Genomic DNA, 23,900 nt, shown 5'->3' on the forward strand with positions numbered 1-23,900 from the left:
GGGGAGGGCACGGAGGAGTCACCACCCCAAACACGTCCCAAAACCTCCATAATTCGGGCGGTCCCCAAAGTTCTCTCCCCCAATCCTGGGAAGGGACACAAGGATATGGGGGTAGCACTGGGAATCTGTGGGGTTTGACATCCCAATCCCCCTAAAATTCGGGGGGTCCCCAAAGCACCCCGGGGATTCCCCAAGTCCGCAACCCCCATCCTGGGAGGGGACAGGGGGATCGGGGCGGGACACTATCACTGGGATGGGGGGGGGGGGGGGGGGGGGGAATTAAAAAAACCTCCACAAACTTTGGAGACGGCGCACACCACAGCCCTGAAACACCGCCAGTGAAGGGCTGCCCCGGGTTTGGTCACAGACACACCACACCACCACCATTTTTAATGGTATTGCTCTCATGGTTTGAGGCTCAGCGACGAAGTCAGCCAGACACCTGCCACTTTACGAGTTTTAATAATGTTTTAAAACGAAACCAGGAAGAAAACGTCTGAAATTTCAGAATCTCGCGTAAATAACCCCTATGTCTGCCTGGCAAACCGAGTGTTTGTGTTGTGAGCACCCTGCGAGCAGGGCTGAGGGAGCTCCGGCCACGGGCAGTGAGTGTTTGGCTGCGGTGGGACGCCGTGTGCTGCTTTCAGTTCCCCCCGTCCTTACACAGTAAACAAACGAGCAACCGAAGGAAGCTGTTTGCACAAACCCTCCTTCCAGCAGCACAGGCTGCCGACCGCTCACGGGCTAATTAACACCAGGAAAACTCCACACGTTCCACCTTCGCTTCGGGCAAGGTTACCTCCTTAACCCGAGACCGCACGGAAGAAGCGTGCGGGACGGTGAGCAGGGCGCTCCCCGGGGCCGGGGCCGGGGCCGGGGCCGGGCTCGGGCTCGGGCGGGGGCAGCCCCGGGCCCCGTCACTGCCGCGCGCCGCCGCCGGGCTGCAGCGGAAGCGGAAGCGGCGCGGGCGGCGGGAGCCGGGCGGGCGCGGGGCCGCTCGCAGGTGCAGTACCGCGGTACCGGCCGGGCGGGCGCGGCGGGGCCCGGGGGAGCGCCGGCCGCGGGGCGGGCCCGGGGGCAGCGGGCGGCCGGGGCCGGGGGGAGCCTCGCTGCGGGGCCGACAGCGGAGGGGTCCCTGGGGCGGCCTCCGAGCGCCGTGGGGGTCGGTGTGACAGGGGGAGCGGCAGAGGCTGTGCCGGGGTTTAGTGCCCCGCACCATTAACGCCCTGAGGGCCCGGGTTTAGTGTGTGTTTTGAGCTGCTCGGCGCTCCAGTGACATGGTTTCTAGTCGTGGGCTGAGCGGTGAATCGCCGTCGCTCAGGTTCGGATCCGTGGCGCGGCGGCGGAGCCCCTTAAAGGACGTGCTCGCCTTTAAAGCGCTCGCAGTGAGCGCTCGGGGCCCGCTGCTCTCTGTGCCGGGCCCGTTCAGACCGGGCGCCTCAGCTTGTGCCCCGGCCCCGGAGCCGCCCGCTCTCCTTTGCCCTTCACCCGCCTGCCCCGGGCCGGCCTGGCGGGCACGGCAGAGGCACTGCCTGAGTGTGGGCTCGTTCATTCCTTTCCCCGGGGCCGGGTGCGCCACTTTCCAGGAGTATTTTAAAGGGAGTCATTGGAAGAAAAATAAGGAGGAAAAGTATTTACAGCCGAGGCGTGAAAAATCTGCTTTGCAGTGTCAGAATTCAGACTGGGTTTTCCTTTGTTACCTGGCACAGAGCCGGGTCTCCTTGTGTCACTTACACTCATTCCCGTGCCTCTTCCCTCTTTTTCCGTGGTCTGTTTTATTTTGAGATATCGGTCATTCCTTTGTTTTATGGCTGTTATTATTGAGGGCTTGCAGATATTTCTAATGTGCAGGTTTTCAGTTGGCTAAACTGTCAGGTCACAAATGTGTCCTTTGGTTTCTTTCCTATTTCGTACAGGAAAAGGCTTTTATTTCAGTCTTTCCCAGAGCAGGAAAGCAGGCACAACAGAGCAGCACAGGAGCTTCAGTCATGAGAGTGCTGTTCTTGATATTCATTTACCTGTTCCAAACTCCAGTGTATGTATGTTCCAGTCTTCCATCTCTGGGAAGAGCTGTGAACTGTGGTTTTTTTTTTTGTTGCACTTGGCAGAAGCCAATGCTCCACTCCACAAATATTGGCTGAGCTTCCCCCTGTGCACACAGGGAGGGATAGCTGTGACCATTCTGTGGTGCCATCTGTCTCCTTCCCAGGTGTGGCATAAAGCAAATGTGCTGTGCAGCTGACCAAGCTGCTCTTGGGAGATCACAGCAGGAATTTCTGGTTTTATCCCCAGAGAAAGAACAATGTCTGAGATATTGCTGGGAAACGTTTAGCTGGAGGGGTGTAAACTTTTAAAGAGAGTAGGATTTGGTTTGTTTGTTTATCTATATATACAGGCAGCTTAGAGCTACAGATATATAACCCTATTCTTTATATTGAGAATGTAATAAAAAAGAGGCAGAATTTAGATCCTGGCAGCTTGTGATATATGTAGAATTGCAGCAGGATGATTTTTAGGTGCAGGGGGGGCATGGAAAATGAGTTATCCAGGAAAAAAAAAAAAGATAAAGAAATGAAAGAGTACTTGAGTGCATATTGAGGGTATAGTAAATATAAATACTACAGCCAGAGAGGAGAAAAAAAAGCTTGAATCTTTGGAGACTGCAATGTAAAGCCAACAGAAGAATTCAGGTATTTCATAAGCTTGAGAGTTGTGGGCAAGGAAATTCAACTCAAATATGTTTTGGTGTGTAGGCCAGAGAATACAAAGGCTTGAAAATACACAAAATGAAGGACAATAAAGAAATGGCATAATTTTAATATTTTTGGTTCATTTCTCACAATGGGTTGTATCAATTGAGTATGTTTGCATTATTTCATTAATTTTTCAGCTTTTAAATTTGGTGGTGCTTAGTGCAGCCAGGAAATATTTGTTTTTCATTCCCCAAAAACCCTAAAGGACTGACTGGGGAACCTCATCCTTGCCTGACTCCTCTGACTCTGGTTGTCCACAGCTGCTGGATCTGTGCTAACACAGGGTGTGATTTTACCTCCCACAAAACGAGCAGCAGGTTGTTTTCCCACCCAGTCTGAAATGTGTGCAGTTTGCAATACCTCTTAAGGCAAGAATTTTGTGGTGTTGGTGTCCCAGAACAGAAGCTCATTTGAAAGCATAAACACAGAAGAAGCTGGAATTGCTTTAGGTTTAATTGCATCTCAGGAATAAGTTTGTAAATTCCTTGCCTCTCTTCAAGTTTCTGATTTTGTAAGCCCAGGTGAGAGAATGATCCTTTCATTAATGTGTTGCATTAAATGCAATCTTAAAATCTTAACACACATCTCAATATATTTGACATCCTGTATCTATAAGAAGAGACCATGCAAAACTTATTATTTTCCTTCATCTTTTTCAGTCTTCTATAAAATGGGAATACTTATTGCAGTTCTTGGAGTCTGGTTCAGCTCTTCACTTGTAAAAGCAGATTCTAAGGCTGTGACAACATCTCTAACTACAAAGTGGTCTTCAACTCCTTTACTCCTTGAAACAAGGTAAGTGCATTGTGATTTTTTTTTTCATTGTCAAACCAGAATATGCTTAGAGGATAAAGTGAGGTGTTCACTTTGTTGTGTGGCACTTTGATTTCTGGTCACTACCAACAGTAATAACATGGGAATGTGATCCCTGCTGTGCATGGAGATGGGAGGAGTATTTTAGAGGAGACAGTAGCAGTTTTTTTGTGTGATAAATTCTTTCATTTTGCATTAGAACAAACATTAATAACCATAAACAGTTACACAGTGGGTATTTTTTGCCTTATGAAGTTTTACTCAAAGCATTAGAGGAGTTTAGCATTTTCTTGTAAGATTTTGTAGCTAAATGTATTTTACTTCAATGTTGTAGGTTTTGATACTTGTCTGCTGCTCGTATATATTTAGCTCAGTACAGCTTGAGTTTAACTTTGTTCATGTGAGTTTTGCATTGATTAAAGTCAACTGCTTTGTTAAGATTTGTGCATGTCACCCTGGGAGCATTTCTTCTATGGTATTAAAGACTTCTTTTAAAAAAAGATGCTGTGTAAAAAGGAAGTGAAATGTTCTTTTCAGTGCCAGTCTGCTTAGCACTTTTGAAATCCTGTTTATTAAATTTTGTTTAATTTTGTCATATTATAGTTTGGAGATGTCAGTAGGACTTTTAGAATTTTAAGTTCATGTGTGCTTAATTTTGTATCACGTAAGGGTATTGCCAAATGTGGAATTTTGTCTGTTTCACTGCAGATTGTTTCACATGAAAAAAAAAAAAAAAGTTGAGCATTGCTAGGTTTCATTCCCATGAGCATGGCTTTCATTCAGAGGACAGGTGTGTCCTAGGTGAAATTACTTTTCTGTAACCTTCTCTGGAGAAGCTGAAGACTGAAAATTCCTTAAGCAGTAAAATGCAAAGCACAGGTGTTAATGCCAGGGTTTAGATACCCTGAGACTGTGTGACACTGCTGGGGAAAAACTCAACCTAAGAGAGTGTGAAACAGTGAGCAAACAATCAAAATACTGTGCCAAAGGCTTGATCCATTGCATTCAGAGGCTTTGGGCAGGGAAGGACTGTTCACCTGGGGTGAACTGCAGCATGATGCAGCACTGCAGTGTAAAATCCCTCCTGCTGGTCCCTGCACTCAGCCCAGCGCTGCCATTTGTTAGTGGGGAGTTCAAGCAGCACTTCCCTTGGATTGGAGCACACAAGTTACTGTGGCAGTGGGCAGCTCCACATCTTCTGTTGTAGCATCCTTTAGCACAGCAACTCTGTGACATGTGAGGACACGATACAGTATTTGTGGTTGGCAATGGTTAGAGGATGAATTTCGTTATCTGACCTTGCATACCTACCCAGTTATATGCTTAATATATGGGAATATATGTGATTTGCAGCTGTGAGTTCTCCTTTAGCTGGTTTAAGCAAACAGGAAACCTCCACCAAAGCCCTCCAAAGCTCGTAATTACAGTTTGTTTTAGCAAAATAAACAAAAAAGTGTGTTTCTCATAAAATGCAGATAGCAAAGAACAAAGAAATGGATTAGGGAGGAGAGCCACCAGGATGGACACTGCTGCCTGTTAGTGCCATTTAAAGGATCAGTAGGTGCCTTACAAGCTGCTCTCATGGGCTGTGTGCTTGTCCTGGTCTGCAGCTATTATTTGTTTGGGTTGGTTTGTTTTTGGCCTTCCTGCATTGCTTTTCCCAGTAACAGTTTTCTCATATAGGTGGTGGGTGCTAACTTTCTGTAAAGCATTGCCAGCTATTAGACTTGTAACTTGGGAGAAAATTTGGAGATCTAGCTCACTCTTCTCATCTTACTTAGTGAATTTTTGTCAGAAGAAGGTCAAGAAAAATTCTGGAACTTTGTTGAAGCCAGTGAGAATATTAAGACAGCTGAGCATGATGGTGAGTTTTTATTGTCTTTTCCTTGATGCTGACTGATAGTTGAAAAATATACCACAGTATTTCATCTTCCATTGTGTTAGTTCTCATTTGACTTTTAAAATACTTATTTCAGTAATATTTCTAGCTGTAATGTGCTCAAGGCTTTTGGATATCCATTTGAGAAAAGCTAAAGTGGATGAGTCTGAAACACTTTGGTTGCCAGATACTTTTTCAACATGAAGTATGAAATATTTTAAATGCCTTTTCTCTGTGTTACTATTTCTCAGCCAAAATTAAATGGGAACTTTCAACTGTTTCCCTCCTCCTCTGCCCATGCTTACATCCTCAGGAATGTATTCAAGTGTACTCTCCTGGATCTCTGTTGAAATTCACTCTCATCCATCTGTAGAATTGGCTGGAATGAAATTGGAGGAGGAATGGTCATGTGCATAGTCAGAACTAATGTCATGGGCTTCTGCTGGTGTAAATCACTGAGATGAGAAGCCCTGTTCAGCGAGACTATGGGATAGAAAGATAACTGCTTGTACTTTGATTTTGCAGGTGGTGATTATTCTTCCTACCAGGAGATGCTGGAAGTGGCCTGCCAGACTCTGTCCCCTTTGCAGCAGAATTTGCTGAAGTTTTCCCTGTCTTTACGCTCTTACTCTGCAGCAGTTCAAGCTTTTCAACAGGTGAGTGCAGGAAATGCTCAGGTGATGTGCAGAGCACCTTCCCAAGGCTGAGGAAGGAGGGAACTGTGCAAGGAAATATCTGAGAGTATCAAAAATCTAATTAACTGCTCTATACACCTGAGCTGCAGAGTGGATTATATACAAAATTCATGAGGTGCTGAATTTTTGTCTAGAGTAAATTGTAAAGAGTAAATCTTTTGTCTAGAGTAAATCTTGTCCAAAGAATTGGCATTTTGACATGTCTGCAGATCTTTGTACCTGCTGCACTAAGAATTGGTGCAGAGATTTTTGTGAGGACCATCTCTGGCTCTGTTGGTGCTTGTGATGCTGCTGCTGTTCCTGTTGCTCAGCTGAACTTACTTGGAGATAGTAATCCATCTATATTTGTGTATATAGTGATTAGAACTCAGAAATAAAAGCTCATTGTGTTCTCTCTTCTTTTATAATTTCGGGGTATCATATAATTCATTTCAAATCATCTCACGTTAGGATGTGTTTATTTAAGTAATACTGTAAAACATCTTTCTTGTTCATCTGGAGTAATTTTATCCTTTGATATTTAACAAATACAGATGTTTGTGATGTCCAAGACCAAAAAAGCCCCTCAACCAAAACCCCTACAATTGGAAGCCTTGCTTTCTGTACCTGTAACTAACCTTACTGTTAATAGTAACAGACTGAAAAGTAAGTTTAGACTTAACTCTCCATCTTGCAATTTCACCTTGCATTTGAATTATCTCATAAACATGGAAGAAACACTAGTTTGGAATGTAGGAAATAATACTGTTTACTGCACAGCTACACTGTTATGATTTTCACTTGTTCTAAGGGCAAACATTTAACCTACATTATTATAAATGTTTTATACAGATAGCAGCAGATGAATCTCCACCAGAAGGCTGCGCCCTGTTTTTTGTTGTACATGGGGAGAAAACATGTGAATTTGACTCTCTTGGAAAGCTTTTGCAGGCAGCTTCAGATAGGTATTTGCTTAATTTCCTCTTATTGGATTAGCTGTTAACATTTAACCTGTTAGACTTATTGCTGTGAAGAGGTTGTAATAAACCTATTGTTTCTGTGTTTCTGTGTTGATTTCTCCTGTCCACTGTTGGCACAGGAGTGGCAGTCTCTTATTTGCTGTTAATTCAGATTGAAATGATTGTTTTCTTATCCCTTGCTCTTTGCTAGTTCTGCTAGGAAGAGGAATGTACACAGGAAAATTTGGAAACACATTCTGGAAATAGCTGGAAACTATTGAAGGAGAGTAGGAATTCTCAGGAGCGTGTAAAACCTTCAGTATATAGGGAAAATAGAAGGAGCTGGGCTGCATATTCAGATGAGCGTTAATGTAACAAATTGTTTTATGAATGACTGAAGGCATGCACAGTGTTTTTTCTGTGTATAGTTTTCTCACCATTGACAAAGAAAACCATTACTACATAATATATTTAAAATTCAGATTTCTCTACAAGAACAGAACTTGGTTGTAACTGCTAATAAGAAAAAGAAGGTACAAAATACAATACTTACTAAAAAGCCACCAAACAAATAACAAACCAAAACCAACCCAAATCCTTACATTTCAGTTTGTTTTCAATATGATTTTTGTAATCTTGGCAACTTGGTTCTTTGAAGGATAAAGAGTTTTTTGTCAATGTGCAGACATTTGGCATCTGTAGCTCATGTGCTGTTTTTATGACTTACTGGGAATATTTTAAATATTTCATTGCACTTTAGACAAAATGTAAGCAAAGCTGAGAGTAGATTTCCCCTTCACTTTTTTGTTTGTGTACTAAGCCAAGGCCCAGGTTCAAATGAATCTGTGCCCTTGGCATGTCTGTTGTATCAGCCTTTTTAATTTTTCATACAGAATTTATGAATCATCATGGGGAGAGAAAGTTAACTAGAAATTTAAGGGAAGTTGTTCATTTTTAAAATTAGGATCATATTAGATTCAAAACAGCTCTTAGTCACTTGTTTCCTTTTCATATGTTCATTTTTCTCAAAGCTTTTATCAAGGTGCACCAAGTGCTGCCAGGCTTTGTAAAATATGTGGGAATAACTTGACATATGTATTCTGTGAAAAAATGATTAAACAGGGTAAAAATGTGCATCTTGCTTTGAGTGAGGCAATGCTGTGACTCACACTGTGGCATTCTTCACTGTTCCCTCTCAGGCCAAAGCCATTTTTGTTCAAGGGGGACCACAAGTACCCAGCATCAAACCCCGAAAGTCCTGTGGTCATCCTTTATGCAGAGATTGGCTCAGAGGAGTTCTACAGACACCACAGGAGGCTTGTTGCAAAGGCTGAGGCAGGAGAAATCACCTATGTGCTCAGGCACTACATTGCTGTGAGTATATTTGTGCATTGTGACAGAGGATTTGAAATGGAGTAACTGGCCTTGGTTTTCAAAAAGAAAACTGACCCAGGTTTGTTCCCTTTCAATTGACATTTGCCTACTGTCCTTGTTAATTTACTTGGAATACTCAAAGTATTTTTTTTTTTTATTGCATGTAGCTGAGTGATACAGAATATTTTAAATCTCCTGATTGTTAAGTAAGATTGTTTGATTTCACAAATCCAGACTTAAATTCCAGATTAATTAGAGACTCCAGTGTAAAAAGTAGTATTTCTCTTAGAAATTAGAGCATGAAATAGATCTTTCACAGTCAGGCCACTTAGTTACTTAAGGTACTTGATATAAAAAGCCAGGATTAACATTAAGGTACCATTTTCAAAAGCAAGACATGGTTTCTGTAGTAATTTTTTTACAGAACCCCTTACCATTTCTAGTGCAGTTTATCCTGGTTTCCATCTTCCTCCACTAAATTGTGTATAGCCACTGGTTTAGTATTTAAAACTGCATTTCAAAAGGTATGAAGAGCTGGAGTTCTTGGATTTGTTACCTGAATCTTACTCAGTATTGCCCAAACCTGCAGTGTAGCAGTCAGGCTTGAATGTGGGGAAAAAAAAAACACACCAGCTGATTCACTTCTAATATTACTTGTACTTTTAATAAAATAAAGTCATACATTGCATGCACCACTTTCCTTTTATAAAAGGAAGTTGCTTATCAGTGTTGGGAGGAGCGTTTACATTCAAAATTCAGTGTATTACACTTTAGATGGTGCTGTTATATGACTTTTATATACTTCAAAATACTTTTAGAAAGTGATCATGTTTCTCTTATTAAAGGCAGAACTAATTATGCACAACATGTTTTGTCATTTTATTTCTTGTCATTCTCTGTGGCAACTCTTCAGTGAATGTTTCATTTTTGAGCTTCACAGCTGAAGTTCCTTTCCACCCTCTGATTTGATGATTGGAGTCTGTCTCTCTCTGCTTTGCTCACACACTGAATCCTGAAAACATTGTTTTGTGTTCCTCTTTATTTTGTGAATTCTGATGGTTTTTTTGGTTCATAGAGATAATTCTTGCTTGCTGAACTTCAAGAAGTGTGTTGAAAAACAGTAGGAAATAAAATGACTAGAGTATGTTACTGCAGAGTCACTCAGTGTTTGTTTCTTGGTCCCCATTATGTCTGAAATACCACATCGAGATTTCTCAGCTTTGGGAAGTGGTGGTTTTTATTTTCTGGATCAAACAAAGATGGCAATATCACTCTGTTGGCTTTTCCTTACAGAATCCCAGCAAGGAAAAGGTCTACCTCTCTGGCTATGGTGTAGAGCTGGCTATTAAAAGTACAGAATATAAGGCCAAGGATGATACCCAGGTGAAAGGTGAATTATTATTTTAAGTATTTTAATAGGAACATTTTAATTTCACCAAGGCAATTTTATACTCATTTTGCTGTGAGTGTCTGAATTGCAGATATTTGGTTTCCTTAGCTCTGAAATCCCTTTTGGCACTATGTTCCTTATGAAATAGATCTTTGCCATGGCACTTCCACATTTGTGAAATCCTCCAGTCGTGGCCCTGGACTAGATCTTAGTAGTGGCACTACTTATGCTACTAATATTTTACCAGCTACTCTGCAGGTGTAAAGAAAATTTCTCTACTTTAATTTGCCTTAACTTATCCATTCTCAGAGCAGAATGTGTTCCCTGTTCCTGTTTTTTTGTTTTGTTTTGTTTTTTGGGAAGACAGAATTGTGCACTTTTTTTTTTTGTTTGTTTTGCTGCTTTTATAGAGCACTGATCTCTGCTCTACAAACTCCCATGCACCTGCCAAAACTAGTTTGATAGTGTAATCTGTGTGTGTACTTTTTCTTTACGTGTGCACACAGAGACAAACCCCAGATTTTCCTGCTTTTCTGTTTGTGAATAGCCTGGTGCTTGTTCTCTGTGTGTTTACAGGCACAGATGTGAATGCCACAGTTATAGATGAAGATGACCCTATTGATGAAGTGCAAGGATTTCTGTTTGGAAAACTAAGGTAAGACACACTTGGTCTTTGTCATATCAAAAAACTTTTTGCAGAAATGCGAATTTTTTGCTTTGTTACTATTTTTTACGTGTCTGAGTTTCCTGTATGTGTTAGCAGCAGACTTTTTAATACAATAGTTTCTTTAAATTAGCAGCAGACTTTCTTATAGGAAACCACACAAGTTGTTTGAACCCTTGTATCCCTTTAGGCAGCTGTATCCTGACTTGTCAGAAGAGCTGAAAGAGCTCAGAAAACACCTGGTGGAAAGCACCAATGAAATGGCACCTTTGAAAGTCTGGCAGCTGCAAGGTAATCTGGACGGAGACTTTCAGTTCTGGTCTACAAAACCTCATTGTAAATATGTTTTTTGCTGTTCTACAGAGATTGTTAGTGGCTGTGTACAGTTGTGACAGCGTTTTACTGTAAATTCCTGCCTTCAATCTCACTTGGAAAGTACTTGGTTTTTTAAAATGCCTTTTTTTGTAGAGTCCTGTTGAAACAGCTTTTAGGATTGTTTCACGGGACTTCTGACATGAATATTATTTTCTATATTGTGAAGTACAATAACCTACTTGCTCTTAAACTGACTCCTTGTATGGTCTGCTGAATGCAGAAAAGAAAGGAATGTGAGGTTTCTTTCCATGATCACACTTTTGTTGTGAAATCTTGAGATTTCGCAAGACCAGAGGAAATCTGTATTTCAGCATCAATTACATGCTCCTCTGGCCTCATTCCCTGGAAAACATCTATAAAAGCCTGGGAAAAGGCTTTTCATCCTCTCAAAAAGAGTAATTCAAAAGGCTGAATGTATGTTTTAGCCACAGGGAATGTACCTATATCCAGGGGAAGGGCAGATCTTCCCACCTCAGCCAAAGGAAAAAAGTGCTGGTCTGGACTCACTGAAGCAACGTGTGGGCAGCCTACACTGCTTCAGGTGGAGAGGGCTTCTTCAAGGCAACACACAGGAGTTGAATACAAAGAAGATGAGGTTAAAAGGAGTATCTATAGGTGCACATAGAAAGTGAATTTCCATAGGTAACATGCAAAAATGTTGACAGATAAAGTTAAGATGTCTCTGCATTGCCTTGTTTTCAGTTTTGAGTTCTTGACCTCTGTTTTTTCACTTCTAAGATCTGAGTTTTCAAACTGCTGCTCGCATTTTGGCTGCTCCCCCTGTGGATGCCCTGATGGTCATGAAAGATCTTAGTCAGAACTTTCCTACAAAGGCCAGGTAACTTCCATTTTGACTCCTAGAAAGTTCTATTACTCTCCTTTTCCTGAGCAGGACTGAGACAAGCAGCATTGGTTGGGTTAATTCTGACTTTCATTTAGCTGGAAGCAAACACTGGGGTATGTTTGTGCTGGGAAGTTCTTCAGCCTATGGTTACAAAGAGGATTTTATGGTGTTTTTCTTGGATGGCAGCTGATGCGGACTGGTAGAAAATTTGCCAGAATTGTCTGTGCTATTTTATTGTGAAATGCATCTAAACCTATTGTATTAAGTCATCAAGAATTTGTTGTCTGGGTTTTTTGTTTAATGGTCTTAACATTTATCTGTTCACAGCGTCCCACTTTTCTTCTGGGATCCACTTTGCCAAACAACCCAGTCAGTCTCATGTCAGAGGCTGATGTGCAGTTCACTGGTTTCTGCACTTTGTCAGTGACTGTCTTTAACGTATTTAAATCAGTTTCAAAAATCTCAGTAATGATCTGGTATTGCCAGCCAGTCCAGAGATACATTTCTCTTGATAAATTCCATTGCCTGGATTGTGAAGATGATACTATAGAAACTCCTCCTTTTTGAGTAGGTGGGAGATATACCTGAGATGAGAGTAAAAAGAAACTGATTTCTGCTCTTATTTCCCTTTACCTGATGTTAAGGTGTTATTTAGAGTTTCTGAAGGCAGGATTGCATCTCACTGTGTTTTCAGGCTGATCTGTGGGCTGTGCTCACCCACTCTGTGGTGATGCAGTCACTAGATGCAAAGTAAGGAAAGGAATGGGAACCCACCATGAGGAGTGAAATCCCCTATTTTCTGTTGTCAGCCTCTATCTTTACATTTTTGGCAGCTGCACACTTTTGTTATGGTTAATGTGAAATTAGACACTGAGAGCTGGCATGTGGTTAACATTTTTGTGCTGCTGGATTATACAGTGTAAGAAAAATGCTGCATCCTACTATTTAATGGTACCACCAAGTGCAACTCCTTCTTGCTGCATCTCTTTATGCTAGAGGGTTAATTATCTTAATATGTAAGGTACAAAAGGTGGGATAAGTAGATATCTATCCAGCAGATAAATAAAAAGAGGATTCATAGCATGATGTTTTTATTTTTGTAGGGCTATAACAAAAACAGTTGTTTCTTCGGAGCTCAGAGCAGAAATTGAAGAAAACCAAAAGGTAAAGTGTCCAAAAAAGTAACACAGTGCCTTTGTACTTATATTTACATGTTGCTTAAGATAATGACCCAGTGTTTTCACACACAGCTTTGTACTCTGCATGTGGGAAGTGACCAAGTGGTGGATTTTCAAACATGGATGCGGAGCATAATTAAGATTCTTTGCTCAATTATGAAAATACTGCTCTTGTTAGAGATTTATTGCTTGAAAAGCAGCTATATTAAACATCTTCATACAGTTTTAATGGTGCAGAAGAGAATTAGTTCTCATTATCCAATTTGAGATGGTGTTTAGATGTCTGTATACATCAGTGATCACTAGGAAGTCACAGAATAAATTCAAAACCTGCCATGGCTTTAGAATGATTCATACTATGTGGAGGAAATGGTTTTAATGTTGGTGCTTTGAGAATGAAACTAGTGAAGGGATAAAATTTACCAGCTATGTCTAGATGTGCTTTGGAACAGAATCATAACCCCCCCAGGTCATGAGGGGTCTCTGGAGGTCACTGAGTGGGCTCTGTATTTGCAGAGTGTTTCAGACAGCTCAGCTGTGTACTTGGCATTAGCAAAGCACTGGAAAAAACCACAGCCACCTGGGAATTTTGTACAGGTTTTGTACAGAACTTTGTGCAAATAAATAGGCCAGGTAGTATGGTCTTGATAGAGTGCAAAACAAAAGTTTAATATAGTAATGAGAAAAAGTCAAACAGCAGTACTTGCTCTATGAGCTACATTGCCCTATTCACACATTTCTGTCTTCTTTGGCATTATTAAAAAACCTCCAATGTATGTTAAGTACCCACATGTTGTTTAGCAAGCTAATCAATGATGTTTGATGAATCTAGTAGTAAATGCAAAGCTACTTACAAGTGCCCTGAGGCTCCTTTTCTGAGAGAGAAATGCCTTGTTGTTCGGTAGTGACAAAATCAGAGGAGAAGGGGGGTGGGGGGGGGGGGAGGGTTGATACTTGTCCCATGTGGTTCTGAAAGGGACAAATACAGTGTAAGTCCAAGCTAAAGCTACCTGGTGGCCTTTCTCTTGTGTGTTAGGGAGGACTCTGGTCCACAAATAAACTCATGATTTTGTGGATTCATTTTTATTCAGAGAATACCTGGGTTGCTACATCCAGATCAGGCTCTATCTAACCCGGGCCTTCAGAGCTGTTCTCTGCACTACTCACTTTGTGTGGCTATTATATGGTCGTTAAGTTCACTGCTACTGTTATGTTAGAGTTAACTGTGTATTTTTCCACAGAAAGATACAACTTAACCCTCAGCTTTTCTTTGGGAACTTTACTTTTTTAATAAACAATGTAATTTTTTTCTGATCAGAAACTACTTTCCTGTTCTTGGTACTTCACGTGTTACTTTTGTTATTCCTCTCTTCCCTTTGCTCACAGTCTTCATCATGGTAGTGTTGTAAAATATCCAAATACAATGTTTCTCCTTCAGTGTCCATAGTGCCTCTAAATAGAAATTTGTAACTGGTACTGCAGACAAGACCAATTGGAAAAAAACATTAAACTGTTTATTATCTTCTGCGCAGAGCACTCTTCTAATGGCTTCCTACTTCTTTTCAGTATTTCAAGGGAACATTAGGATTGCAACCAGGAGATTCTGCCCTATTCATCAATGGACTACTTATTGATTTAGACACTCAGGATATATTTAGGTAAGAATGTTTTATTTTTCACAATAATTACATCCTGTTTAGAAACTTGCATCTTGCTAGTGCGTGAATGATAAAGTTACGTAGACAGTTTTGAACCTTCTTCATAATCTAGACTAGGTTTAATTGGTAAGTACTGTAAAAAGCAAATCATGGTTCCTTGCCTTATTCAAAGTGTATTTCCAACAAAAAATCTAATGTGAAAAGTGGAACACCCTTGAAGATTGGAATGGGAAATCACCTTTGTGCTGTTCTTTTGACCTGTGCTGTGGCTAGCAAGATTTTGGTTTCTCAGACTGTCAGCGTACAGATTTATTCTGAAGACAGCAGACTTACTCTCCAAGGATAAACCACTGTAAATTTTTCATATGGAAACCACCCTCTGTCTTTGTCAAGATGTGTTTCCATTTTATATATATATATATATATATATAATGGATTAGTTATCCTGATTTAATGTTGTTTTTCTTAGTTATACAATATTAATTCAATAGATTAAAGTAATCTCAAGTTTCTTAAGTTGGAAAGAAATAGATGATAAATAAGAGCTAATGCCTGGACATGGCAGACTTGTTTATACCTTTCATCTATTAACCCTTAGAGTAAGGGCAAGTTATTTACTGTGGGGTTAAAATTCAGCTGTATCATATCAAAATTGATTTTGCTTTTCCTCGCAGCCTGATCGATGTGCTCCGCAATGAAGCCCGTGTTATGGAAGGCCTGCACAGCCTGGGGATTGAGGGAGTTTCCTTACACAATGTCCTCAAGTTGAACATCCAGCCATCAGATTCTGACTATGCTGTGGACATCAGAAGCCCTGCCATTTCTGTGAGTATGGTTTTGATAGAAATACTTGATTTGCTGTTGGGAAATGCATTCTCAAGAGCTTTTGTCCTTGTCTCACAATCAGCTCTGAAACTGCAGTGGAGTAAAAAGGATAATAAGGTAAAATTAGCACTTTTAAAAGAGCTTAATTTCTTACTTATACAGTTCTCAATATAGTTTCTGATTTGAAAATATTTCAGTCTCAGGCCAGAGCAGGAGGATTGTCAACCATTTAAATGCCTTTCATTTTTCTTAGTGGATCAACAATCTGGAAGTTGACAGTCGGTACAATTCCTGGCCTTCCAGTGTGCAAGAACTGCTGCGTCCCACCTTTCCTGGTGTGATCAGGCAAATCAGAAAAAACTTCCATAATTTTGTAAGTAATCATCTGACTGGATGAAATGAGCATTTTGTTTTGTCAAGAGCAGGAGCATCAGCTTTTGCAGCTTACTTCACATGTTCACTGGATTCCCTGTCACTTAAATAGCTGGAGAGAGGGGATGCTTTTCTAAAAGGTTTTGTTCTCCTTGTCTTAGTAAGTTATGGCTGAGATTCAGAGATTACTGAGCATGATTCTGTGGCATCTATTAGATGCCAGGAGTTGTTTTGTCAATGGACAAAATTATCCTCTGATAAATAACAATTTGGTGTGTTTAAACTTTTTGATAATACTTGAGGTTGGTTAATAAAATCCACCAAATTTGTTAACTGTTGTCTTCTTAGCAGAGTTAAGACCAACTTCAGTTGTTTTAGTTAGAAAGAATTCATGCAGCAAGACTTGAACAAATGATCAATGGCTCTCAGCTTAGTCCTGGGTGCCCTTTTAGTCTGTAGGTAAATTACATTAGATCTGATGAAGAGTTTGCAAATTGTGCACTGTAACTCTTGTCATGTGGCAAAGTGGCCCCATGCAAAAAAAGAACTCTGATTAGGGGAAAATTGGGACTTGAACCACCTGAAGCTGTGGGAGCTTTGATGTGTTACCATTTTCTTTGGAGTTCAATACTTTTAACATAGAAATTCTTGAATTCTAAGACAACAGTTTCATGAGTGAAAGGCCCTATGTGCAGTCTGAATGGCCCAGTTCTGTCTGGGCTGGGACAGCAGAGAACATCTTGGCAGCATTGGCTCCCCAGGACATGGAGACTTCTCACTTGCTGTTTGTGTACAGGTGCTGATAGTGGATCCTACTGATGAGACCACAGCAGAATTACTGAATGTGGCAGAAATGTTCTTCAGTAACCACATCCCGCTGAGGTAATCACTGTGTTTTAATGTTTGGGGTTTTTTATTCATGTGACTTTTGCAGTTGTGAAATTCTCATTGCTGAGACACTGCAGAAATGTTGCATGTCTTGTATTTGAGATATGTGTATATTTTTTGAATATGACTTTCTCCACTAGCAAACCAGAGTTCAGTTTTTTAACAGTCCAAAAGAAATCTAAAGTTTTGGATGGGAGAGAAGTGAAAAGCAAGATTCTGATGCACTCATTGCAGATGATTATGTCCTAAGTTTGATTCCTGGCTGCTCTGCTCAGCATCTTCCCCACCTATTCTAGAAAAAAACTGTGTTTAAGGTGATGATCACAGCCAGCAGTTAATTGAAGAGTTGATTCATTATAAAAATGATGACCTGGGGATTTGTGTGACTGCAGGATAGGACTGGCCTTTGTGGTTAATGATGCAGAGGATGTTGATGGACTTCAGGATGCTGGTGTTGCCCTCCTGAGGACATACAATTATGTGGCACAAGAAATGGACAATAATTATGCTTTTCAGACCGTCATGTCTGTAAGTCTTCATTTAAACTGGAAATGAATGTTTGAATATTTTTCATGTACATAAGGTTATGTCAATGGGCTAATATGTAGATAATGGAAGGAATTGTTCTTTAGCTTGGTTAGTGTGCAGAGTACAAATACTCCTACCACAGGATACAGGTGTCCTTTTAATGTGCTTCTGACCTAACTCTAACAGGTGAGACAAGGTTTCATTGTGACACTTCACACTTCAGCCGTTTTTCTGATCCTGTCCCTTTGCTCATTCTATCTCTGAGTTCTGAACTGCTCCATCCCTTCAGTGTTATAATTTGGTTTAAACAGTTCCAGCTGTGCACCTTTGCCACCTCAAAGGACAATACAGGTGCTGGTAAATGAATTTCGCCTGTGGTTTGATACTTTTTGTACAAAGTGGCAAGGTGGGGCATTTTGTGAGGTTAAATTGGTGGTTACTTAAAGACAGTTACTTTTATTCTTTTTATTTTGGGTGTGTATTTGTAGCTTGGAGTAAAATCTTGTGCCTTCAAGAGGGAATGAATTACCTGCTTTACATGTGAGGTTGTAGTGTTCATAACATATCCCAAGTTCTGAAGGGAAGGTAGCTCCTTGGATATGCTTTATTTAGGCTTTTTTTCCCCAGAGAACTATTTTCCCTCCTCAAATACCTTTTCTAATTAAAGATGCAAGTTATTATTTAAAGAAATATGTATTTACCTTCTTCCAATCTCACTGAAGTGACTACAAAGGTATAGCAAGATACTTACAATGGCCACAAGTGCTTAGGTGTTGTTGCAGCTGACAAATATGAATATAAGTTTTGCAGTCTGGCTGTTAATGCCTTATTATAACTACTGTACTACAGGTGACAGGTCACTTTACCTTTGATAAGGACAGAGGCTTTACAGTTGCAGCTGTAAACGTGTATTCCCCTTTCAGATATATAACAAAGTGAAAACAGGAGATCAGCTGAAAGTGGAACATGTTGTTAGTGTTCTTGAGAAACAGTATCCTTATGTGGAAGTCAACAGCGTTCTGGGAATTGATTCTGCCTATGATCAAAACAGAAAGGTAAGAATTCATGAAACACAGCATTTTTTCCCACTTCTTTTGCTGCAACAGTTTTGAAAATATAATTACATACAATTTCTTGATCCAGATCTCTTACCAACCAGGTAACTATTTTGTTACCACATTGGGGTCTTCTAGTAATACCTTACTGTTTCTGTTCAGCACAAGCTTTATATGATATACATATAATGGAATATATATATGTATTACAAACCTATATATAAAGAGCCAAGTTAGCTTTCTTGTGACTCATAAGTCATGCTTTCATTACGAAATAGACTTCAATAGAGTTTAAAAGTGTTTGCAAAATACTCAAGGTGATGGAATGGTTCATGGGAAAACCAAGAGGCTTCACGTTGTGATAGACCAGTGTGGGGCTTCTGAATCAGTATTTGAATCGTGTATGAAATAAAGCCATGATTTTGAACTCAAAATGCCTTTTCTATAGCAAGACATCCAACAAATTTCTGCAAATAATTCTTGAAGTGATTTTTAGGTCTGATACTTTTCTGTATGGAGAAAATTAGGAGGGCAAATCACTATTGAACCAGTCATATGTGAGATGAAGCAGATTTTACTTGAGGTTTTATAGGGGCATGTTTCTTACTTTTTGTTGTTCTAAAACAAATGAAAATACTGTTGCCAATAGCTCTGTAACACACATGATGCTGCCCACATCTATAAATGTCAGGAATGCAGTCAAGGTTACAGAAAATAGGCTTGTATGCATATGGAGGGGTCTTCCAGTGTAGGATAGTGAAGAGAAAAACATTTTAAGGAAATGAAAATCCATAAAAGTAGGACAGACATTTTTGTATGAGAGGAGAGGCCTCAACCAAAACTTCTAACCAGCAGAACCCTGTTAACTTTAACTTCTAACAGGGTGTCTGTAAATGCCAGTGCATTTTTCAATGGTTACATGAACAGGGAAATTTCTCTTGACAGAATAACTCCCTGCCTCACAGGTAACTGTTTTTTTACAGGTTTAAGAAACACATACTTAAAAAAAATTCTCTATCTTGTTTTACATTGCAGCAATCACTGCTTGCATTGCATTTGCTTCCACAGGCAAAATCATGTTTCCTGTTGTGCATCTTTTGCCACTACCAGAAAGTGCTCATTGGAATTAATTTACAACATGAATTAAATTAAGTATTTAATGGAGTATTTTGCACTTCAGTATTGTGAAGCAACTTTTTTTGCTTTGAAACTGTGAGTTTCCAAGCTACATTCTCTGTATCTAACAGCAGTGGTGAGGATCTCATGGTGTGTTTAGACTTGTGGACATTGCACAGCTTGTTGGGAACCTTTGTGGCAAAGGGCTGATGTGCTAAAGCTGCTTCTGTTCCTGTCTTTAGGCAGCAAGAGCTTACTATGAGCAAACAGGTGTAGGCCCTCTGCCTGTTGTCCTGTTCAATGGGATGCCTTTCCAAAAAGATCAGCTGGATCCTGATGACCTGGAAACAGTGACAATGCACAAAATCCTGGAAACCACGAGCATCTTCCAGCGAGCTGTATACCTGGTGGGTGCTGAGGCTTGAGAGAAACTAGATTCCCAAAAGCTGATTCACAAGTCCCTGGCTACATATTTTACAAGACAATTTAACTTTTGTAATTGCTTTTTACCTTTCTTTTAAAAAATTTAGTTATGTAAGGCAATTTTATATGTGAAGTAACAAATAATGTTTCTTTCCTCTTTCCTTCAGGGTGAACTATCTAATGACCAAGATGTGGTTGAGTATATCATGAACCAGCCTAATGTAGTTCCAAGAATTAACTCAAGAATCCTGAGGTCTGACAGAGAGTACCTAGATCTGACAGGAATGAGTAAGGCATGCTTTTAATTGTGTTAAACCTGAAATGTCTGAGTGAAAGACTTTTGCTGTTCCAGTGGAAAGCTCTAGTGGCAAAGCATTAACAGCACCTGAAGTGATGAGCCAGCCCTGGTGCAGGGCAGATGTTGTCTACAACATTAAATGTCTACTGATTTTCAGAATAGGAATTTGTTTTGTTTTTATACAGACTTAAGGGGAATATGACTCATGAAGCTGAGAAATTATATAATGCATAAAGCAACAGCTTGTTTCTTAGTTCTGGCCTTCTTTTGAGCAGGGTTGACAGTCATCTCTGGAATTTCTTCAGATTTAGGAAAATGTTCCCTTGCCAAATGAACATCCAGTACAGTGACTACAGTACAATGACATTACACCTGCCTTTTTTTACTTACTTGAAAAATAGTGACACAGTGGATTTTTCAATGTATATTATTTACATATACAAGAGTCAACTAAGTGAGACTTGGCCAATTCTTTCAACTGACTTCTGCCTATCAAATATGCCATGTGGTTACTAATGTAACTTGTGAGACAGCAAAATTCATTTCTCAGCCTAGATTAACAGTGAAAATGAGACATAAGCAGTATCACAAGGAGCAAAATGAGATGTGCTCCTAATGTTCTGGTAATAGTAGTGATTTTATTTTCATTTTACATGGAATAGTTGCTTTGGTATTTAATACTTATTCTCTTCCTCAGATAACCATTTTGTGGATGACTTTGCTCGATTTACCACGTTGGATTCCAAAGATAAGACAGCTGCTGTTGCAAACAGCATGACCTACTTAACAAAGAAAGGTAACATCTGTGGTGGATTCTGGATCCAGAGCTGCTTTTATCTGTGTTTCCAAGCATATGTGCAGTTTTTCACTCACGCTCTGAGCCTTGTCAGGCCTGTGGGTAATGGCATAGTCTGTTAAAGATTTGTTTTTGTCTTTATAAGACGTGACAACTGCATGGAACAAGAATGTTCCTCTCTTTAAACCCAGTCCAACCTCTTACTGTATAATAAAGTCCACCCAAACTGCTCTTGCTGTACTGCTAGTGACCCCCAGAAATACTGCAGTGTAAGCAAATGACTAGAAAAATATAAAAGGGTTTTTAGCTCTCTGTCTCATTGTTCAAAATTGCTAAAAGTTACATGGATTCAGAAGAAAATTCTAACTGCCCACTGTATAAGACATCACCTAATGTGGTCAGTGGTGTTTTTATTGCTCCAGTGCATGCACTGCTTTTCCAATGGCAGTATTGTCACAGTTTCACATCAAAGTGTTAAAACTTGGCTGTAGCTCTCCAGTGTAGGAAATGCATGCATAGACATAATACAGACCCTAATCAGGTCCAACCAGACCACCCTCAGGTGTGTCCTTTATCCATTTTGGTTAGATTCCAGAAACAAGCTGCTGTCACTTGACCCAAATCCTCCTGTTCCTGTCTCCTGTCTTTCCTAGACTGTCCCAAGTGTTCCTGGTCCTATGTCCAGTCACTGCCATCCATGTGCACTACCTGAAAAATTCCCATTACTCTTCCTGTCTCGAGCCTGCTCTTCATTCATGTTCAGTCACTTGGATTTGAACGAGTTTCTTGTGTGGAGCATTAATTAAATCCACACCTTGGCATGCTTGTTGGAAAGTGCATTAAAATTTGCAGTTCCATGGCTTGACATTCTTTTGGTCAGTGCCTCTTTTGCAGCTTAAGATATTTAATATCTGCTATCTGATTACAGTAATGCTGTCCCACATTTCTTTTCTAAAGTAATGGAGAAGTTATGTGTGTTGCTGGCTCAGCACCAGCACTGATACAGCACTGCCCTGCTGGTTTTTTAAAGAGGGAAGATAACAGCACAATGGCATGGCAGTGTTTGTAAAGAGTCCTCACCCTATGGTATGAAACTGGTAATATGTAGTGCAACTGATGCTGTGGCATGAAAATCAAGCATCCATCTCTTTGAGGGGAAGAAAAAGTCAAAGCTTATTGCAATAAAATGAGCACAAACTTGTTGCTGTTGGATCTGAACTGTAGTGATTCAGTCATGCCCAGTGATACACATTGGGATTACCATCAAGTTATTAATGTGTCTCTCCTTTTCCCCTTTCCTTTCTGCTCTTTGACCAGGAATGTCTTCCAAGGAGATCTATGGTAACTCATGCTTTGGCATTTCTTATATTGTTCTTGGGATTTTCTGGTTCCTTTATAACACTGGCTTTAGACCCAGCAGGCAGTGAAGGAAGCTGTTGAAATGCATGTTTGCTCCAGCACTTTTGTCTTTATACAAAATTGATTTTGTAAATTAACAGCTTCAATACAAAGAAGTGATATATATGTCTGCTGGGTTCCAACCCCAGTTGGAATCTGGAAGTTATTTATATGTTTCTTTATAATTTGTAATTGAAAAAGTAGCAAACAAACAAAAATACTGACAGAATCCACCTTAGAGCAATGCATGCTGTCCCACATGGGTTTTCTGAATGACTTAATAAAGACTAATATACCAATGCTATTAATTTTGTCTTGCCAGGCTTCATAGCTTAGGTTCATCCATTGCTTCTCTATGGAATTTTACTTCAAGTCTTTGCATGTGCATCATAGTTTACTTCCAAATGAGGGAAAAAATGAAACTTCCCTTCCTCCTTAAATTTCTCTCTCTCTCTTTTTCTTTTTTTTTTTTTTTAATAATTGCAGATGATTCCTTTGTTAGACCAGTTACCTTTTGGATTGTTGGTGATTTTGATAAACCTTCAGGGAGGCAGTTGTTGTATGATGCCATTAAACATCAGGTGAGTAACATTTTCATTGGAATGAGTTTGCAGTGCTAACAAAGCACTTGGTAGAGGCTTGTAAAACACAAGTTGTGCATCTTCCTGTGATATAACCTGGGGAGACTGGTTCTCCCTGCAGGATCTCTAATTTCCAGCCTCACCTTTTTTCTAGAGACTGGAATACTGCTGATCTTAAACTAGGACAGAATACAATAAATGTTCTTTTAAACCAGTGGTGTTAAACTAAAATATCTCTGTTTTGGTTTGGAGATAAGCATTTGTCTCTGTTCTGTCCCATTGGTTCTGGGAGGATAACTGAAACATAAAAATGCACAGCTTACAGCTAAATCACTGGTTTGCCAGAGTGAATGGTGGTTGTGGTCCTGGATTTCTCAGGTAGCACAGGGTTATCTGGAAGATTGCTGTCATAGTGGTGCCTATACATAAGCTAAATGCTTGATGTTAAATTAGTTAATTCATCATTTTAACCTTGTGCTGTTATTTACCCAATTTGGAATCTGGTATTCTGGTTAAGAAATGCAAAGCTTTTGCTACAGTGTTTATTATATATATATTATATCTGAAATTTTAAACTTCCTCATTACCTGTTTTGTTAAACACAGAAATCCAGCAATAACATTCGAATTAGCATGATTAATAATCCCAGTGAAGAACCCAACAGCCAGAATACCATTGTAGCTAAAGCCATATGGGCAGCTTTGCAGACACAAACCTCAAACAATGCCAAGAACTTCATCACCAAGATGGCAAAAGAAGAAACTGTGAAGGCACTGGAGGCAGGAGCTGACATCTTGGAATTTGCTGTTGGGGTAGGCATGTCTGTTGGGATTTGCATGGGGAGGGTGCTTTGTTTGTTCCTCAAATCAAATTTTTAGTGTAGTATATTCATATGCAGAAGCTGCAGTAACAGAAAAGTGAGTTAAGTAACAGTTTTGGGTTTGCTAATTTGGTTTTTTTAACCTCCGAAGGGCTTACCTAAATATAACAATCCATCTAAACATCAGGTAAATCCTCATACACATTAAAGCTTTTTCCTTTGGAAAAGGAAAAAGGAAC

General features: G+C 40.1%; 1 protein-coding gene across 3 annotated transcripts in view; it reads left to right on the top strand.

Annotated features, from left to right (window-relative positions):
- The first annotated feature begins 954 nt into the window (after positions 1–954).
- Positions 955–23,900, top strand: part of UGGT1 (UDP-glucose glycoprotein glucosyltransferase 1) — a 38,954-nt gene continuing 16,008 nt past the window's right edge. Inside the window, exons 1-23 of one of the 3 annotated variants that reach the window (XM_083868686.1) lie at positions 955–1,003; positions 3,413–3,548; positions 5,348–5,430; positions 5,971–6,101; positions 6,972–7,084; positions 8,278–8,452; positions 9,746–9,842; positions 10,419–10,497; positions 10,697–10,797; positions 11,620–11,719; positions 12,829–12,889; positions 14,470–14,561; positions 15,236–15,386; positions 15,640–15,759; positions 16,555–16,640; positions 17,039–17,174; positions 18,098–18,229; positions 19,588–19,752; positions 19,936–20,056; positions 20,764–20,862; positions 22,180–22,203; positions 22,747–22,841; positions 23,447–23,653. In XM_083868686.1, coding sequence (XP_083724812.1) covers positions 3,424–3,548; positions 5,348–5,430; positions 5,971–6,101; positions 6,972–7,084; positions 8,278–8,452; positions 9,746–9,842; positions 10,419–10,497; positions 10,697–10,797; positions 11,620–11,719; positions 12,829–12,889; positions 14,470–14,561; positions 15,236–15,386; positions 15,640–15,759; positions 16,555–16,640; positions 17,039–17,174; positions 18,098–18,229; positions 19,588–19,752; positions 19,936–20,056; positions 20,764–20,862; positions 22,180–22,203; positions 22,747–22,841; positions 23,447–23,653 — 2,493 coding nt within the window. In that variant the 5' untranslated portion in view covers positions 955–1,003; positions 3,413–3,423. Of the gene's footprint in view, positions 1,004–3,213; positions 3,275–3,412; positions 3,549–5,347; positions 5,431–5,970; positions 6,102–6,971; positions 7,085–8,277; positions 8,453–9,745; positions 9,843–10,418; positions 10,498–10,696; positions 10,798–11,619; positions 11,720–12,828; positions 12,890–14,469; positions 14,562–15,235; positions 15,387–15,639; positions 15,760–16,554; positions 16,641–17,038; positions 17,175–18,097; positions 18,230–19,587; positions 19,753–19,935; positions 20,057–20,763; positions 20,863–22,179; positions 22,204–22,746; positions 22,842–23,446; positions 23,654–23,900 lie in introns of those variants that run through there. The other 2 variants (XM_083868687.1, XM_083868688.1) reach the window with 2 other exon arrangements.

The sequence above is a fragment of the Zosterops lateralis genome (assembly GCF_965231275.1).
Source record: "Zosterops lateralis genome assembly, chromosome: 10".
Lineage (NCBI taxonomy): Eukaryota > Metazoa > Chordata > Aves > Passeriformes > Zosteropidae > Zosterops > Zosterops lateralis.